Raw genomic sequence first — 16646 nt, forward strand, 5'->3', positions numbered from 1 at the left:
CTGGCTTGAAAACAACTCAAGAAAATCTTGATCCAAAATTTTGCCTCGTAGCTCACATTTCATTTTTTTTCAATCCAATCTCAAACTGAGTTAAAATTTTAAACAATTTTTGAATTATGAAAGATCTTGAAGCTAAATTCATGACCCTACCTCTATCCTTATCATTATTAAGAAACAAAGACTAGGAAAGAGTTGATGAGCGACTTCCGAAGATCATGAGAAGTCAACTTCAAGTGAAATTTGGGGAAGTGGAGCTGCCATGAAAGATTGGATGAACCTTTCCAAAAATGAAAAGATAAGTGAGAGATTATTATTAGATAAACAAATCAATTATAATATACTCATTAAATAAAAGTTATAATAAAACATTATCCACCTCATCTCTTACTTCTAGATAAGTGAGAGATGACCAGTCGAGCTCCAACTCTAAATCAGTTGCACCAAGATGTTTGCCCAAGCCCCCCTCCCGAAGAGCTCAAGCCTCGCATAGTTCTTCAAAATGTCAGACTGGGTACTTAGTCCTGAGCTCGAATGTTCACTAAACTCTTGCAATAGATGAACTATTGGACTCGTAGTGCCTTCATGAGCATGTTCAATAGATTATTCTTTGTATCTTTTATCTTCAATAGAACCTTGCCTTCTTCAATCAAGTGTCGAACAAAGTGGCACATCACATCAATGTGCTTGGTGCGAGCATGATGAATTGGATTTGTAGCTAGGAATTATGCACTCTAACTGTTATATAACATCATAAAAGACTCCTGATCAACTCCTAAGTCATCCAATAGGTTTTGCATCCATATTACTTTGCTCATCGTCTCTATGACCATCCTGTACTTAGCCTCCATGGTAAACAAAGCAACAATATACTGAAGAAATGACCTTCAATAGACTGAACCTCCTACTAATGTGAATAAATAGCCTCTCATAGATCTTCGCCTATCTATATCGCCTACATAGTCTGAGTCAGTGTAGCTTACACACAAATCTTCACTGGATGAATACATCTCAAATATCAAACCAACATCAACCGTACCCTTCAGACACCTCATAGAACTCTTCACAATCTGTCAATGAATCCTTCTTGTATCATGCATTAACCAACTCACAATACTAAATTCTTGTATAATGTGTGGCCTAGTGTAATGGGTAGACACCGCCTTGCTCGAGTCATCAACCCCAAATTTCTTCAACACCTTCCAAACATAAGCTTCTTGTGAAAGCCAAATCTTTCCAATTGACTTGTCCCTGAAATCTTCATGTTAAAAATTCTGTGAGCTTCACCCAACTCCTTCATTTCAAAATGTTTAGACAATTGATTCTTCATTTTATTAACCTCAATCTGACTGACAGATGCAATCAACATATCATCAATATAAAAGCAAGTAAATGAACTCACATTTGGCCAAGTTCCTGAAATATGCATAATGATCATACTGGCTCCTTGTGCACACCTGTCTCCTCATGAATTGATCAAATTTTCTATACCCATATAGAGACTTCTCCAGTTTGCAAACCAAGTAAGTTGATTCTCCATATCAAGGCAGCTGCAACATATAAATCTCCTATTGCAATTCTTTGTGTAGAAATGTAGTCTTCACATTGAGTTTTTCTAAGATCAGACTATATTGTGCTACAAGTGCTAAGATAACATGAACTGGGAGATGCTTGGTCACTAATGAGAACACTTCATCATAATCAATCCCTTCTTGTTGCGAAAAGCCTTTTGTTACTAATATTGCTTTGTACTGCACATCAACTCCATGAGTTCCTTTCTTCTTTGCATGCACCCATTTGCACTCGACAACTTTTCTTCTAGGAGGAAGTTTTACCAACCTCCAATTACCATTATTTCAAAGATATTACTTCTCTTCTTCCATTGCTGCTTTCCAAAGATCATAGTCTAGGCTCTCTATCAATTCTTTGTAGTGACAATGAATTTTTGCCTCTGTGGCTGAAAGTGCAAATGCAATGTGATCCTTTAACCAAACTAGTTTTTCAACATTTTGGCATGTTATCCTGCTCTTGTCAATAGATTCTCGAGTAGGAATCTCAACCTCAGCATCTTTTTCCACATCCTAAATTTTATCAACAGACACCTCATGAGTTGTAACCAAATCATATGTTTAAGTCAGAGTGTACGAACTCTGTGAAACAAATGAAGTTGCATCAAAATTCAACTTTTACTGGATATATGTAGTCCTATTAGAACTCTCCACCTGCTTTGAGTCCCAATATTTTGACAAGCTGTTCTCATTGAATTTAACATTCTTGCTAATTACAATGTTTCTTTCTGATGGATCATACAACTTGAATCCCTTAAATCCATGTCGGAAGCTAATAAAAAGCACATTCTTTTCTGGTGGTTCCAGTTTATCACCTTGCATGCGACAGTAAGTTGGACACACTCTCATGTGCTCATAATCTCTAGCAGAATGCCATGACCACATCTCCTTTTGGGTTTTCTTCCCAATAGCTGTTGAAGGTATACAGTTCACCAGTGACATGCATATTTTATTGCCTCAACCCAATAGATACTATCCAACCCAACATTGGATAGCATACATCAAATTTTCTCCACTAAAGTTAGATTCATCCTCTCTGTCACCTTGTTATACTGTGTTGTCTCTCAAACAACGAAGTGGTGCTCTGTCCCAGCTCTCTGGCACTCTTGCAAGAATGCATCCAAAGTGTATTTGCCCCCATTGTCTGATCTGATACCCATCTTTTTGTCAAACACACAATGCTCATAGAAATGAAGTTTGCAGGTGCTCGCTCCTTTGATCAATCCTTTCTTCACCAAAGCCTCTCCGACATGAGCTAGCCGCATATGCCACAACATATTGACGTCAGAAGAATTAGCAGCAACAACAATCAATCCAGTCATTGTATTACTTTGAAGTTAATAAAGGTTGTGATGTCAAACTTCTTTCATAAAAGCAATGCTCCATGACATATCCTCAGAACTTCTGCCTCAATAACTGTCTTGTAGATCTTGAACTCTAAAGCCCCAACTAACAAATTTTTTTTTTTATAATATATGGGAAAAATATATTTAACAATAGTCAGCTCCCTCATAGTACTATCATACATCTTAACAAAAATACTCCCTACACCAATAGTATGATAAATTTGATCGTTGCTCATAGTCACTACACCACTATACAACTCCTTGTACATACATAACCATCATCAATGAGAACAAATATGATTGGTAGCATCAGTGTCCATAATCCAACATGAATAATCTGTAAACAAACTCTGAGAAACTACAGAAATTGATACATCAAAATTTGTTTCTTCAATAATATTGGCTTTTACCTCATATACAACTATATTTCCCTTCTCCTTCAGTTTCAGACTATCTTTCCTCTAATTAAAATTCCTTAAAGAGAAAGCACACTGATTTTTCCCAATACTCAGACCTGTCCCGCTTTTGAGAAGTGTCACCGCCGCCACCTTTCTTTATTGAATTCTTCTTCTTCTTCTCTGATCTGTCATGTTGGACTGAAGTGCCTCTGTTGATTCTATCTTTGTGAACTCCTTGTTCCTTTGACAAAACTCATGATTCAATAGAGTTATAGTCACTTCATTACAATTAAGACGTTCTTTCCTTGAATGAGTGCCGTGATAAAGTTTTCATACTCATCCGAGAGTGAATTCAACAATAGAAGTACATTGTCTTCATCTCCAACTTCCTCTTACAAATTTAACAGATCTACCAATAGCTCTGTGAAGTCATTTAAGTGTTTATTAATAAGAGAAGCATCTTGTCTTCATCTCCAACCTTCCCTTCTAAATGTAACTGAACTGCCAACAACTCTGTTGTATCTATAGAGTCGACATTTCATATGAAGACGACTCTTCATGCTCTTAATGAGAAATTTATTCTCCAGCATCCTCCAAATATTTCCCTGCAGAAGTTTCCATCATTACCCCATATTTGATCTCATGGGTCAAGCAATTTCGGATTAATCCACAGAGACTCATGTTCATCTTCAATCAATCTCTCTCTAACATTTCTTTGAGAAATTCCTTGTTATCCAGAACTTTCTCTAGATTCAGAGAACACAACACATCCATCACCTCACATCACACATGCCAAAGTTTTATTTGTCATCAAATTTCGTCACATCAATTTTGATAGGATGCGTAACCACCCGATGAATCAATTTTTCCACTGTCATACTACATGTTAAATAATTTGTCATTGTGCTATCAATTTTTTCTATCATAATTGAAATCTTTTTCAAAAAAAAAAAAATCCTCTGGCAGAATACCTTAGATTTTATTCCTAAGAAGATAAGGGATGTGTAATGAAAATGCAATAATGTAGGATGTAAAGATAAATCATATCAAGTACAAAATACAAGTGAAATTGACTACAAAACATATGCTTTGATACCACTCCGTCACACCCTGGTTCCGGAAGCCGGTACATCCCGACAATCGAGGGCATGATGGAACTAATTGAACATATTTTGTATTCACAAAGGAAAAAAAAACATGCAAACAATAATGGAAAAAAATCAAAATTTTATTCCATAAATAAGGATCAACCAATACAACTAAAACTAAAATGTAAATACTGAAACAACTATCCAACCTAGAAAGAAAACACAATAACTCATACAAAACTAAAAAATATTAATATAAAATCTAAACCAAGAAAGTTTGTCCAGTGGTGATGACTCGAAAAGTGGTTGGGTGAAACTTGTTATATAAAATATCAATAGGTGAGTCTGAAAAAATAAATTAAATAAATAACTATTATTTTTTAAAACATAAGCAATAACGAAAATGAGGCATGCAATATGACCCATAAATATAAATAGTTTATTATGTATATAAAAGAATTTGTAATGACTATCAAATGTTTATAATCATGAATAAGAGTTAGTTAAACACACACTTTTTGTAGATATTTACATGCTACAATATCAAGTGTTTTGGTACAAATATGAATAATCAATCATTTCATACTATTTGATAATATACAATTTCAATATATATATATATATATATATATAATATAGTTGGTTTACTAGGAAACACTGTAATAAAGAAAGGTAGACACCAATCCCATAGAAATCCACTGATTTCTCTAAAGAACCCGTTGGTCTGACTAGACTTAACCAATGAGTTTATTACCAACATAATAATTATCTAATATTAGTTATATTGCATGCTTGAAAATCAAAACACGAGAGCATATTTACAAAATATCCACCAATATTTATAAACAATTACAAAATAATGAGGTTTGTCACATTAAACAATAAAAATAAATATTAAATATTAAAATCATTAAAAGCGAACAACTCAATATAGGACTAAGCATCAATAAATAATGTTAATTATATACTAAAGTCATTATGAGTAAAAATAGAAACTACTGCAATTATATGAATTTTTATAATTGCAGTTACTTATCACGTGGTGTCAAATGAGAAACTTCTATGGATTTTACGGTTCGGCTGTCAAGTCTACACCAATTATAAGATAAGAATAATTATGTGGTTATTGCATAGGCATTACTTAATCAACATTTATTATTATAAGTATTCACTATTATTATTATTTTTTACTTTATTATTATTATTAGAATATATTTAGAAGAAAGAATTTATGAACCTTAACTTACTAATAATATATTCATTTATTTTAATTTGATAAAAAAATTAATTCCAAAATAAATTTGATTAGTGAATGCTATTTGCGTGCAAAATAACATAATAGCCAATAAAATATATTTTAATTTAGTTGTTTCTTAAATCTCGTTTCTCCATCGGTTTGCCTTAAATCTTGAATTAGTAAATCCCGTTGGGAGATGGACTTACAAGATACAAGAGCCGAAGTGTGTGAGGGTAGAAAATGTTACCTTCCATGATGGTTTCGGATATAAGTGAATGGAAGGAAGAGGAAAATGGGAATTTCGGGTCTCCTTACACCGTGATCCCACCAATGCCTTCCTAGTTAGCTATAGTTGTGGTTGTATCGCGAGGGAGTTTGATCAAGAAGGAGATGGTTTTAGGCAAAAGTATAAGTGGATGTAGAAGAGACATTGAAAGGAGGCAAGGAAGAGGAGATGTCTGATTGAGCCATGCTCGAACCTATTCTTATATAAAACGGAGAAGCGGCAATACAACGATAATTTGGGAAGGCGGCAACAGTAAATCAGGAGAAAAAGAAGGAATCAAGAGCTTAAATTTGGAAAAGCTTCAAAAAATGAAGGGATAGCATAAAAGGAAAAGGTAAGGAAAAAAAATTCGGTTCTTACATTCATTTTCTTTTCTACATTTTCATTTTGTTGTTTGTCATGAATGGAAGCATTTTTCATTTTCGGTCATTGTAGCGGGAGGAGAACTGGTGTAAGAAGCTGCAAATTGAGTTTTTACCTCTTGGTAGGGTTGTTTGCAAGTAAATCAACATAGTTATAGGAAGAAGGAAAGGTTAAAGGTAGATAGTATCAGAGAAGAGTTACTTATATCAAGAAGTCATTTTGAGGTTAGAATTCATAAAAAGAGCGAGTAATATTGGTGTTAAATCACACGATAAGTCAAATATTTCATGAAATTCTAAAAGTTCTGCAAATTCTATGTTGCTTATGTTAGACGGTGAGCTCGAGGTGAGCTTCAAAAAACTCATCGTAAGACTACTCCATTAATTCAAAATGAAATAATTCTGTGCTAAATTAAGAATGATATCACTGTAGGATTTAGATATTATTTCTCGTGATGTATGAATGCATTTAAAATTCCTCCTATTGTTGAATACATTCAAATGTGCATGAATGCCAAATTGATTCGACCGACGATAATTACGATTTACCTATTTATTGACACGTTCAACATGCTTATAAAACATTCGCTTGTAGGTATTCATATCATGTTTATTTATTTTATTTTATTTTATTGCTTAAAATCCTCCTAATTTCATCTCTTATCAATATAGATTCACAACAAAATAAGATCTAACAACAGCAATGAATCACACTAAATTCAACTAAAAAATAACTCTGTGAAAATATATTTATAAATAAGGAAAAAATTTCAACAGTAAATAAGGCAGGTTTACAAGCTTGATAATGTCATAATTGGAGCAAACGAACATCGTGCGAAATCCTCTCTGCGTTTTACCCAAAACCTCTGCTCTCTCTCTCTCTCGTTCCGCTTCCATTCATCCTCCATATCGGCCGCTCGATCGTTTTCTCTTCGCCTGCACGCCTCCTTTGATGCGCTCATTCCGCGGACCGCCGCTGCGATAGGGTTTCGATATCGCCGCCGTCGGATCGCGGTGTGAGGTAGATGGTGTCCGGTACCAGGCCTGAAGTCGGGGGCGCACAGACGATCCCCGTTCGCATTCGGAAGATGATCCAGTCAATTAGAGAGATCGTCGGCAACCATTCCGATTCTGACATATATGCGGTGCTCAAGGAAACCAATATGGATCCCAACGAGACAGCGCAGAAACTCCTTAACCAAGGTTTGCGGCATATCCAAATTCTTAACTTCTCAAATGTACCTGTCACGGCTTCAGTTATAAAAGCATGTTCCAATAAAATCAATTTATTGCGGCAATCTTCATGGTTTGTTTTGCGTTTGATCAGTCTAGACGGCGATAGCTCAGAACAGAAGTGAAGTGCTTATCACATGGCATTATTAGTTTGAAAATGAGAATTCTATAGTTGCTTGAATTTTTAGATAGGTTGATTCCTTTTTCTGCGCTGTTTTCCAAGAACTGCAGCTTTCTGGTACATGTTAGTGTCACGCTTTACTTCAGTTTCTTACTGTACTCAAGCTCTTGTTGGTCTTAGAATTTAAACCCCTATTACTGCACATTGCAGCTTAGATTTCACAGCGCGATCTGCTTTCTAAAATTTACTTAAAAGCCAATATTTTTTATGGTTTTATTATTTGTTTGCATAACGTCTAGGATATACTTATGAGAAGGCCGTGGTGCATTTTGAAAGATTCTCATGTTTCATGTTCATATGAAAGACGTCGGCCAATGGTTTTTTTCATTCATAATTTATGGTAGGAATGGTGTTTTCTGCCAGCAAAAATAACAAACGGGTAACTAATATAAGGGAATAACTATATCTACTCAGCAACTCAGATGAATTGCAAACATTCTGCTAATGTGAAATTGAATGAATGTAGTTTAAAATTTCATAATATGGTGGCTACCAAATTTTATATAAATGTCATTGTCATCATCATGAATCTCCCAACTATTTTCTAATAGGTTCTTTGAATTTTTAGTCTCAATTCATTTCTTCTCAGTGCTAAATTAATTTTGAATTTAACTTTTGGCATTATTTTTATACTTCTAAACTTTGTGGTATACCATTTTCCTTATTAATATTTTCTCAATAATTTAACTACCCATCTTATTGATGCATCTTCTGCGCATCATTATATATGTTAAAGCCTCTTAATTATATTTTCTTGTACTTTAACTTCAATAGGCACCACTCCGACAGTCTTATTGATAGTTTTTAACCCGTTATCCTTGTTTTTTCTAAAATATCTTAAACCATTTCAACTTTGCTAAAGTTGGCCATAAATGATTTCTTTTTGTTTTAAAACATAGCATGATAAGATAGTTGATATAATAGCAGTTTATGGAAGAAATGTGTGAAGAGCTCCTCATAGGAATACGATCAAGCGCCTTTTAATCAATGCGCCATATTTACATATTGTCAGTAAGAGTTTATTTTTAATCCCAATCATGTACACGTGCCATATGGTTATGGAGAAACTAACCAATTTTTTATTAAGAGCTTATGACATGAAATTTTTTAATACTGGAATTATTTTTAAGTTTGCAATGTAGTATAAATTATCTCGATCAAACAAGATGGTGCAAATTCTCTTGGTGTGGGTTGCCACACGCAATTAGCAAGTGCTTAGTGCCCAGTATTATTTTCTTATTGATTTCTTAATGATTCTATTCATTCATAGATGCCCGCCAGCTAGTATAATGAATTTAGTGTTTTTACTAGAATTTAATAACATTGAGTTATTTTAGTCCTTTTATTGCGATAGAGATTTGGGAATAACCTATGAGGTATTGTGAAGCTCATTATTTGTTCCTGCTAAATTTACATATTTTAGGTGGTAGGGAAGTTTCATCTCTACTGATGACAATCTATTTTGTTATGTGTTGTCTTATTATGCTATAATAATGATATCGTAAATATTTATGGTGCAAAGATAGTATTATAAGTAGTTGTAGTTGTTCAAACTCTGAATTTGATATTGCATTTGCATACCATTAGTAATCCATGAGAAACAAAATTTGGTGGCTTTATTTGCCATCAACACTATAGGTATTGGAATGTGAAATTATATCTGGAATAGATTTGAGAGATTTGTTACAAGGCATACAAAATTATTTTTGAACTATAAGCTTGCGATCATGTGTTAACCCCTACACAATTATAGCCATTCTTAGCATAAAATTATTAGCGTACATGCTGTTTGAATAAGCAATGTGAAAAGTAAACATCAACTAATTCTCATTACTCCCCTGCTCATTCAACTTTCAGCAGATAAACGACCATTTGATTCATAGAAAGGATCTTTTTTCTAGAAACAAATATTGTGAAATGTTTTTTTATATTATGTGATATGCCACAAAAAAATTATTGCCAAGCCTGTCTTAATGTCATTTACTTTAACTAACTCATAACATTGTTTAATGATTCCCTATAATGTTTTCTACTTGATAGTACATGCTTACTTCCATTAACTTGAATCCTAGATGCCACTTGTACTGTATCTCTTACTGATTAAAATGGTGGCTTTAGTCATTTTAACACTTTGTTTGTGCACGATTCCTTGCGTAGTTTTATCCATGCAGCATTGAACTAGTGAACTACACTAAATTTACATGCAATAGGTTAGATATTTTATCATCCTTACCAGGATAGTGACATGGCATCTTTTCAGAGTTGCCATAGTTTTCTAGCCCTGATTAGGTGTAGTTGATCATGCTAATCTAATCAACTTGCTCTTGTGCTGCAGTTTATTGCCTCAATTAAAAGTTCCTCTCGTGCATGAATTTGTTGGTTTCTGTCTTTTTTTTATTGGTTTGTCTTTTCTTTTGTAGTGTAAGTTAGCTTTAATGCACCGTGCTTATTTATGGAAGTCCATTTGTTAATACATTCTTTCTTTTATCTGGTAGATCCATTTCACGAGGTAAAAAGAAAGAGAGACAAGAGGAAAGAGGTATGCTGTATTCATGATCTTGCAGTCTTTCTATTTCTAGCCTGTTACATGATTTTTTTAAGTCAATTTTGAATGAACTACTTGCTGGTCATTTTTTATGACTTTTCAAGTCAGGATCACATTACGGTGCAGTTACTTTCAAGGATCCTACTGACTTCCAGTTAGCAATTAATTTGTTTACGAGCATGCATGCCTCTTTTTATTTCTAGCCTTTCACCAAATTTTTATAAGTCAATTTTGAATGAACTACTTGCTAGTCATTTTTTATCACTTTTCAAGTCGGGATTTTTACATTATGGTGCAGTTACTTTTAAAGATCTAACTCCCAGTTAGCAATTAATTTGTTTACGAGCATGCTTTCTATTTTTATGTCAATTAATTGTAAAGCACGTTCTCTTTTATTTCAACCAGGGAGATTGTCAACCCAAGCCTGAGCTTGGCCTTGAAATTAAAAATGTAATGGGGAAGGGTTTAGGTGATATAGTCTTCTGGTGGGTTTGATTATGAGTGTATGCTACATCAGTCATTTAAATTCAATTTCTATACCTTGTTTGGATACTCTTGCTTATTGTTTAAAATTGTGCAATTATCCCTCAACACTTTTTAAAAAAAAACATTTCTTTCACCCTATTGGCCTAATGTGAGGCGTATGTCTCACATAGGGTGAGTTGCACCTCAAATGTTAATCTATGTGAGGTGTGCGTGATAAAATATAATTTTTTTTAAATTTTAATTAATAGACCCTCACTACCCCCTCACACCTTACAAAAATCTCATTATGGCAGTCATCTCATGTGATTACTTTGCACAAACACAAGTTGTCGGTCTTTTTTGTCGCAACTGTTGCTACCACGTCCCTCTCTGTCTCCGCTGCCACAACCACTGCCTCCTCATTACTTGCTTCTTTTCTTCTTCAATAACTCTTTCGATGTCAATCTCTCGTCCCTCACTTTTTCTCTCATGAATCAATTTTTTTTAAAAAAAATTCTTTATTTAGAGTTTTTGTTTATTTGAACATTTGCATGGCTCAATTTTTTTTTTTGAATCAAAATTTTTTACTCTAGGATTTTGTAAGAAATTGTTAGACGAAAGGATAAAACTACTATTGGTAGAAAATACTTAAACTAAAGTATAGCGTGCATGCTGATATTGGAGGGAATAACAAGACGTATGCTTTTCTAACTTGCAACTATTGCAAAAAAATTGTTAAAATGGTTGTTATTAGAATGAAAGAGCACCTTTTTGGCATTTATTATAATGTTGCATCATGCACCAAGGTGCTTCAGATCATAAGAAAGGGGTTCAAAGAATTTGGCACAACAACTGCTTGATGTTGTAAATATTGATTTTTATTATAAAAGTGGGCCTAGGTTAAGGATTCCTCATCTTTATTTGCCACAAATGTTATATAGATGTACAAGAGGTCCTATGGATTCTGTAAATTGGGGGATGGCAATTGATGCAAGGTTTGATGATGTCTTCTCAAAGTGTTAGAAAAGCTTCAAGGAGTATCTTCATGGATATTGGAAGTTTCTTTTTTGAAACTAATATTTCACTTAATGTGATTCGTGCTATAACTTCTTATGGTCAAGGCCTAAAAGTGCAATCTATATGTGATTACAGAACTTGGTTGATGAAATCAAAGCTGAATAACACCGAAAAGTCATTGATGAAATTAGAACTTGGAGTTCGATTGGATTGATGATCATGTCTGATGGTAGGTTTGATATCAAGGATAGAACTTCATGAATATTTTGATTAATAATGCTTATAATGCTATTATCTTAAAATATGTTCAAGCACCGAATAAAGTCAAGGATATGGGATATATTTTGGACATTTGGTTGCATTCCTAGAGGAGATTGGAGAGCATGAGCATCTAGTTGTTCAAGTTATAGATAATGCTAGTGCTACTAGAGCAATCGAGGAAAAAATTGATGGAGAAATGAGTGAAACGGTGACACTTGGTATGTAATTTGTAAAATTTGAATTAACGAAGGATTCTTTGGATTACAACAAATTAAAGATATAATTGCAAAATATTCGTTAGATATTTTTTATTTTTTATCAGTTGAAATAAGAAAGTGTTCTACCAGTTTGAATTATTTTTTATTTTAAAATTTAGTTCAATGGCAGATTCAATTTGGTAATTGACACTCAGAGCTATAGCAATTTGTTGTTAAGGTATTAGGCATTTATACATTCATCATTCAATTCTGAGCGATTAGAGTACATACAATCAAATTTATATAAGAAGGAGAAACTGTTTGAGTATATTAAGTATGATATCATTTATTTATGTTTGGTTTATATAGAGATTAAATGATGGATATTTGAAAAAAAAAATCTTTTAAGGATAACAAAAATCTCTTACTTTATAATGACGTGCCATCAGATGATGAATGATTTGTGGAGAATGATAATGAAGCAGCACTGACCGATTTGCAATAAGAAGATTTCATTGTTGCTTTTTTCAATGGGGATATAAGCTAGACCAATAGGTCTGATACAAGCCAACAAGAAATAAACAAAAATGGTATTCATAAAATATCATTTAATTAAAGTTATAATCATCGACATAGTCATTATTTTAAAATTTAAATAATATTTTTTTATTGATTGTTATTGTTGAGGGAAGCGTAGAGTGATTTAGATTAAAGATTAGGAGGCATTGGAGAACATGGAAACAACTGCGGATGAGGTGGGGAATGAAGCAATTTGTTATGTCAATAATTTTAATGGACTCACTGCGTTATTAGGGTGATGGGAACCTTTGAATTTAGAAATTTAAACTTGGTGGCTTGTTTTCTTCTTACTTAGTGGAGGGCTGTAGGAGTGGGATAGAGGGTTTTTGTTGAACTTTGGTTATGTTATTATATTTTATTTTGATATCTCATCTTATTTTGATTTTTGTATAACTTTTCTTATTTCATGATTTGATGTTTAGGATGCTAACATGATTTTTTTTATTTTACTCAGTTTGTTATTTCTTGCTATGTTAGGCTGATTTTAATTTGTTAATATATTAATATGTTAGGACATGAATATATTTTTTCTTACTTTATATTTTGAAGTTAGTAAAATTCTTTCTTTTTTACAAGAAAATATTATTTTGAGGCTTATGCTGAGGCTTTTGCATCCAAACACCTCAAAGCTTTCGTCTTGCCTCATAGAAGAACGCTTCGATATCCAATTGAATTTGCTTTTATTGTAGATTGCTATAATTGGTGCTGAGTCTTCTCATATGTATAAGTAGAAGCTATTGTCTTCCTAAATCATAGCCAATACCTAGAAATTTCCTAGCAAAAGAGCTTTGGTGTTCTCCTGCCATTAATTTTTTGTTTAAAAAAAATTATAGTGTTAACAGTGGTTTTATTGAGGGAGTTTCTTGACTTATGGTTCAGAAATCCTTACAAAATGATCATCAATAGTCAGTATCATATTGCTGTGGATCAATGTAAATGATGCTCAATTTTTGTGGTTCAATTATCTTGATTTTTAAGAATGACCAGGATTCACTGTTGATGATTGCCATGCTGTACGACTGTTAGGATGCTTCTTGACATATGTAAAAAGCCTAGGCAGTTTTTGGATTTTGAACATAACAATTAATATGGTCACTCTTCTTAGAAAAGAAACCTTAAAAAATGTAAACTTCATATCGGCTTGTCATTTTTGTTTGTTTAGAGAAAGGTCATTCTTTTCTTTGCTTATTCAATTAGAATCTTATATTTTTGTGCTTTTCATTTTGAGTTGAGGGATTAATGTAGTTGCTGCTTAAAATGGTGTGCATGTTTGAGAGATCTTCCTGTCATCCTATGCATGTTTAGTGATCTCTTCTAAGACTGCAATCTACATTGGAAGTGGAAATGGATATCTCTGCTCCACTACTATGCATGGGACTGCCGAGCTACCACCATGCTCTTGCTGGAAAGATAGAAATGGTTCTTAAATAAATCTAAAGTATGATGGTCATATCATATTTTCATACCATCACTCAAAATTGCTCTACGAAGCTCCAATTTTCTGTCCATTTGGTGCTAAAGTGTGGGTAAAAATTTGGCCCAGAAGCAGAAAGAAAGGCTTCCCAAAATGAAAAAAACTCAGATTTTTTTCCAAGCTGTGTGCTCGCTGTAGAATTCATTTAAGAACTTCAACTAGTGAGCTGAGGAAAAATCCTAACTTTGATGGTAGAATTAAATTTAATTTTCTTTTGAATATAAAAATCTTTTTTTCATTTATACAACAAATATTAAGCACTAATAATTATGAGCCAGCCTCAATGAAAAAGACAGATTTTTTTCCAAGCTGAATGCTAGCTGTAGGGTTTCATTTAAGAACTTCAACTAGTGAGCTAAGGCAGCATCCTAACTTTGATGGGAGAATTAAATTTACTTTTCTTTTGATTATAAAAATCTTTTTTAAATTTATCTAATAAATACTATGCACTAATATTGATGATCTTGCCTTAATGAAAAAGACTTTTTTTTTTTCAAGCTGAATGCTGGCTTGTAGGATTTCATTTTAAAAACTTCAATTGGTGAACTAAGGCAACATCCTAACTTTGATGGGAGAATTAAGTTTACTTTTCTTTTGCATATAAAAATCTTTTTCATTATATAATAAATATTAAGCACTCATATTGACGAGAATTAAATAGATTTAATGGAGAACATTTATTTTAATATCCTCATATCTTTTAATTATTATATTTATTATTTTACTTTCGTGCTCTGAAGTTGATTTAAAATCTCTAAAACTTATTGGGGTATGCTGTTTATAGTGACTACTTGCTTTTTTTTACCCACAAAAGTGAAGAAAATATGAGTCTAACCTGAGTGCTTCCCTGGAAAGTTCTTTTGATGCTCAAGTTAGTAAGCTTGTATGAAAGATAAGATCAAACTTGCTCAATTGAGCCTTCTCAAGAGAATGAAGGCTTTTTTTAAATGATTTTTAGCTTTTTCTTTGGGGCATTTGTGAAGGTAAGGTTGGAGTAGATTTTAGTAGTTTTAGCGAATTGGACGATAGATGAAGGACATATTTTGTTTCTAAAATCTAGGTTGGATAAAAATGCCCCATGTTGATTGATATTTTAGTCCTATTGAAAGTTGGACGTCTTATATACCTGATATCGGAGTTAAATAAATCCACAATAGGGAAATTAAATTTTATCACCCAAATCAAATCGGGATTACAACCAAAACACACGAACTTAGTGATACTGGAGGAAACCCAAACCTCAACGAAAAAGAAATATTATTGCTGAAATTAAAAGGATCACAGACATGACGCTTGAAAACATGAAATAACGATAACAAACAATAACACAAACATAAAGACAACACGGACTCCAATAAGGGTTAAGGTAGCAGGTAGATTTGATGGAGGGGCTACGACACCTGCTGGGCTGATTGGGACGGGTTGCTGCAGTTTTGGGAAGTGCTGGAGATGAACACAACCGGATGGGCCTGGGAGGGTTGCGGTCAGGTTTGGATGAGTTGGGAGGGCTTGTGGCAAGTTCTGGAAGGGTTGGATGGAGACAATGAGGGCAGCAAACTGGCAAGTGGTAGGACGGGGCGACCAACAACATGAAGAGGGCCGAAGGTTTGCAGAAAGATAAAACATCTCGTCGGGGTCGGGGTCGGGGTCGGGGTCGAGCTACAACCGAAGCACCACCCGACTCTTGGAGATAATCACCACCTCGGAAGAGTTACAACTTGAGTACCTTCTCGCCGTTGGATACAACCCCCGAAGAGGAAGAACGCTTCAAATTTAGCACTCTGAAATCAACAATCATCCAAAAGAACCTCTCTTCCTAAGCAAAAGCAGCCCTTATGTAATAAAAAGGATTGGAACTTATATTAGACGGTGCTTTGAATTAGGAAATAGAATAAGAAAAGGAAGTACTATAGTATGCAAGGATTTATAATAGGAGATTTCATGGAAAAGAAAAGAAACATTAAGAGGGAAAATAAAAGTAAAAAGGGGGGGGGGGAGAAAAAACACGGTTATTGTAGCTGTTGTGCTAACGCGTCTGCGACATTGTAGCAGCTACAGTGCCGCGATCCGGGAAATTTCCCCCGTCAATCTACCAGGGTTGGGTGAGCTTCAACTTCATCCATCAAAGCTTTTAGGGAAGAAAAATTTTGGTAGGGGTGGATGCTAGGGACCCTAGGATAGGAGTAGGGTTGGGTTAGCTTTGATACCATTTGAAACCAAGGAAACCCAAACCCAAACGAAAAAAAAAAATTATTGTTGAAATTAAAAGGATTATAGACGTGCTTGAAAATATGAAATACAACAACAACAACAACAACAAAGCCTTAATCCCACTACGTGGGGTCGGCTACATGAATCCTTTTTCTCCATTGCGTCCTATTTAGTGTCATATTTTCATTTAGTTCTAGTAAA

At 33.9% G+C, this 16646-nt stretch overlaps 1 protein-coding gene across 3 annotated transcripts in view; it reads left to right on the plus strand.

The window, feature by feature from the left end:
• Positions 1-7083: 7083 nt before the first annotated feature.
• LOC110027516 overlaps positions 7084-16646 on the plus strand; it is a 54975-nt gene continuing 45412 nt past the window's right edge. For 2 of the 3 annotated variants that reach the window (XM_020728984.1, XM_020728986.1), the window contains exons 1-2: positions 7084-7485; positions 10192-10235. In XM_020728984.1, the coding sequence (XP_020584643.1) occupies positions 7308-7485; positions 10192-10235 (222 nt within the window). In that variant the 5' untranslated portion in view covers positions 7084-7307. The remainder of the gene's footprint in view (positions 7486-10191; positions 10236-16646) is intronic. The other variant, XM_020728985.1, reaches the window with a different exon arrangement.

This window comes from Phalaenopsis equestris, unplaced genomic scaffold (genome assembly GCF_001263595.1).
Source record: "Phalaenopsis equestris unplaced genomic scaffold, ASM126359v1 Scaffold000428, whole genome shotgun sequence".
Classification (NCBI taxonomy): domain Eukaryota; kingdom Viridiplantae; phylum Streptophyta; class Magnoliopsida; order Asparagales; family Orchidaceae; genus Phalaenopsis; species Phalaenopsis equestris.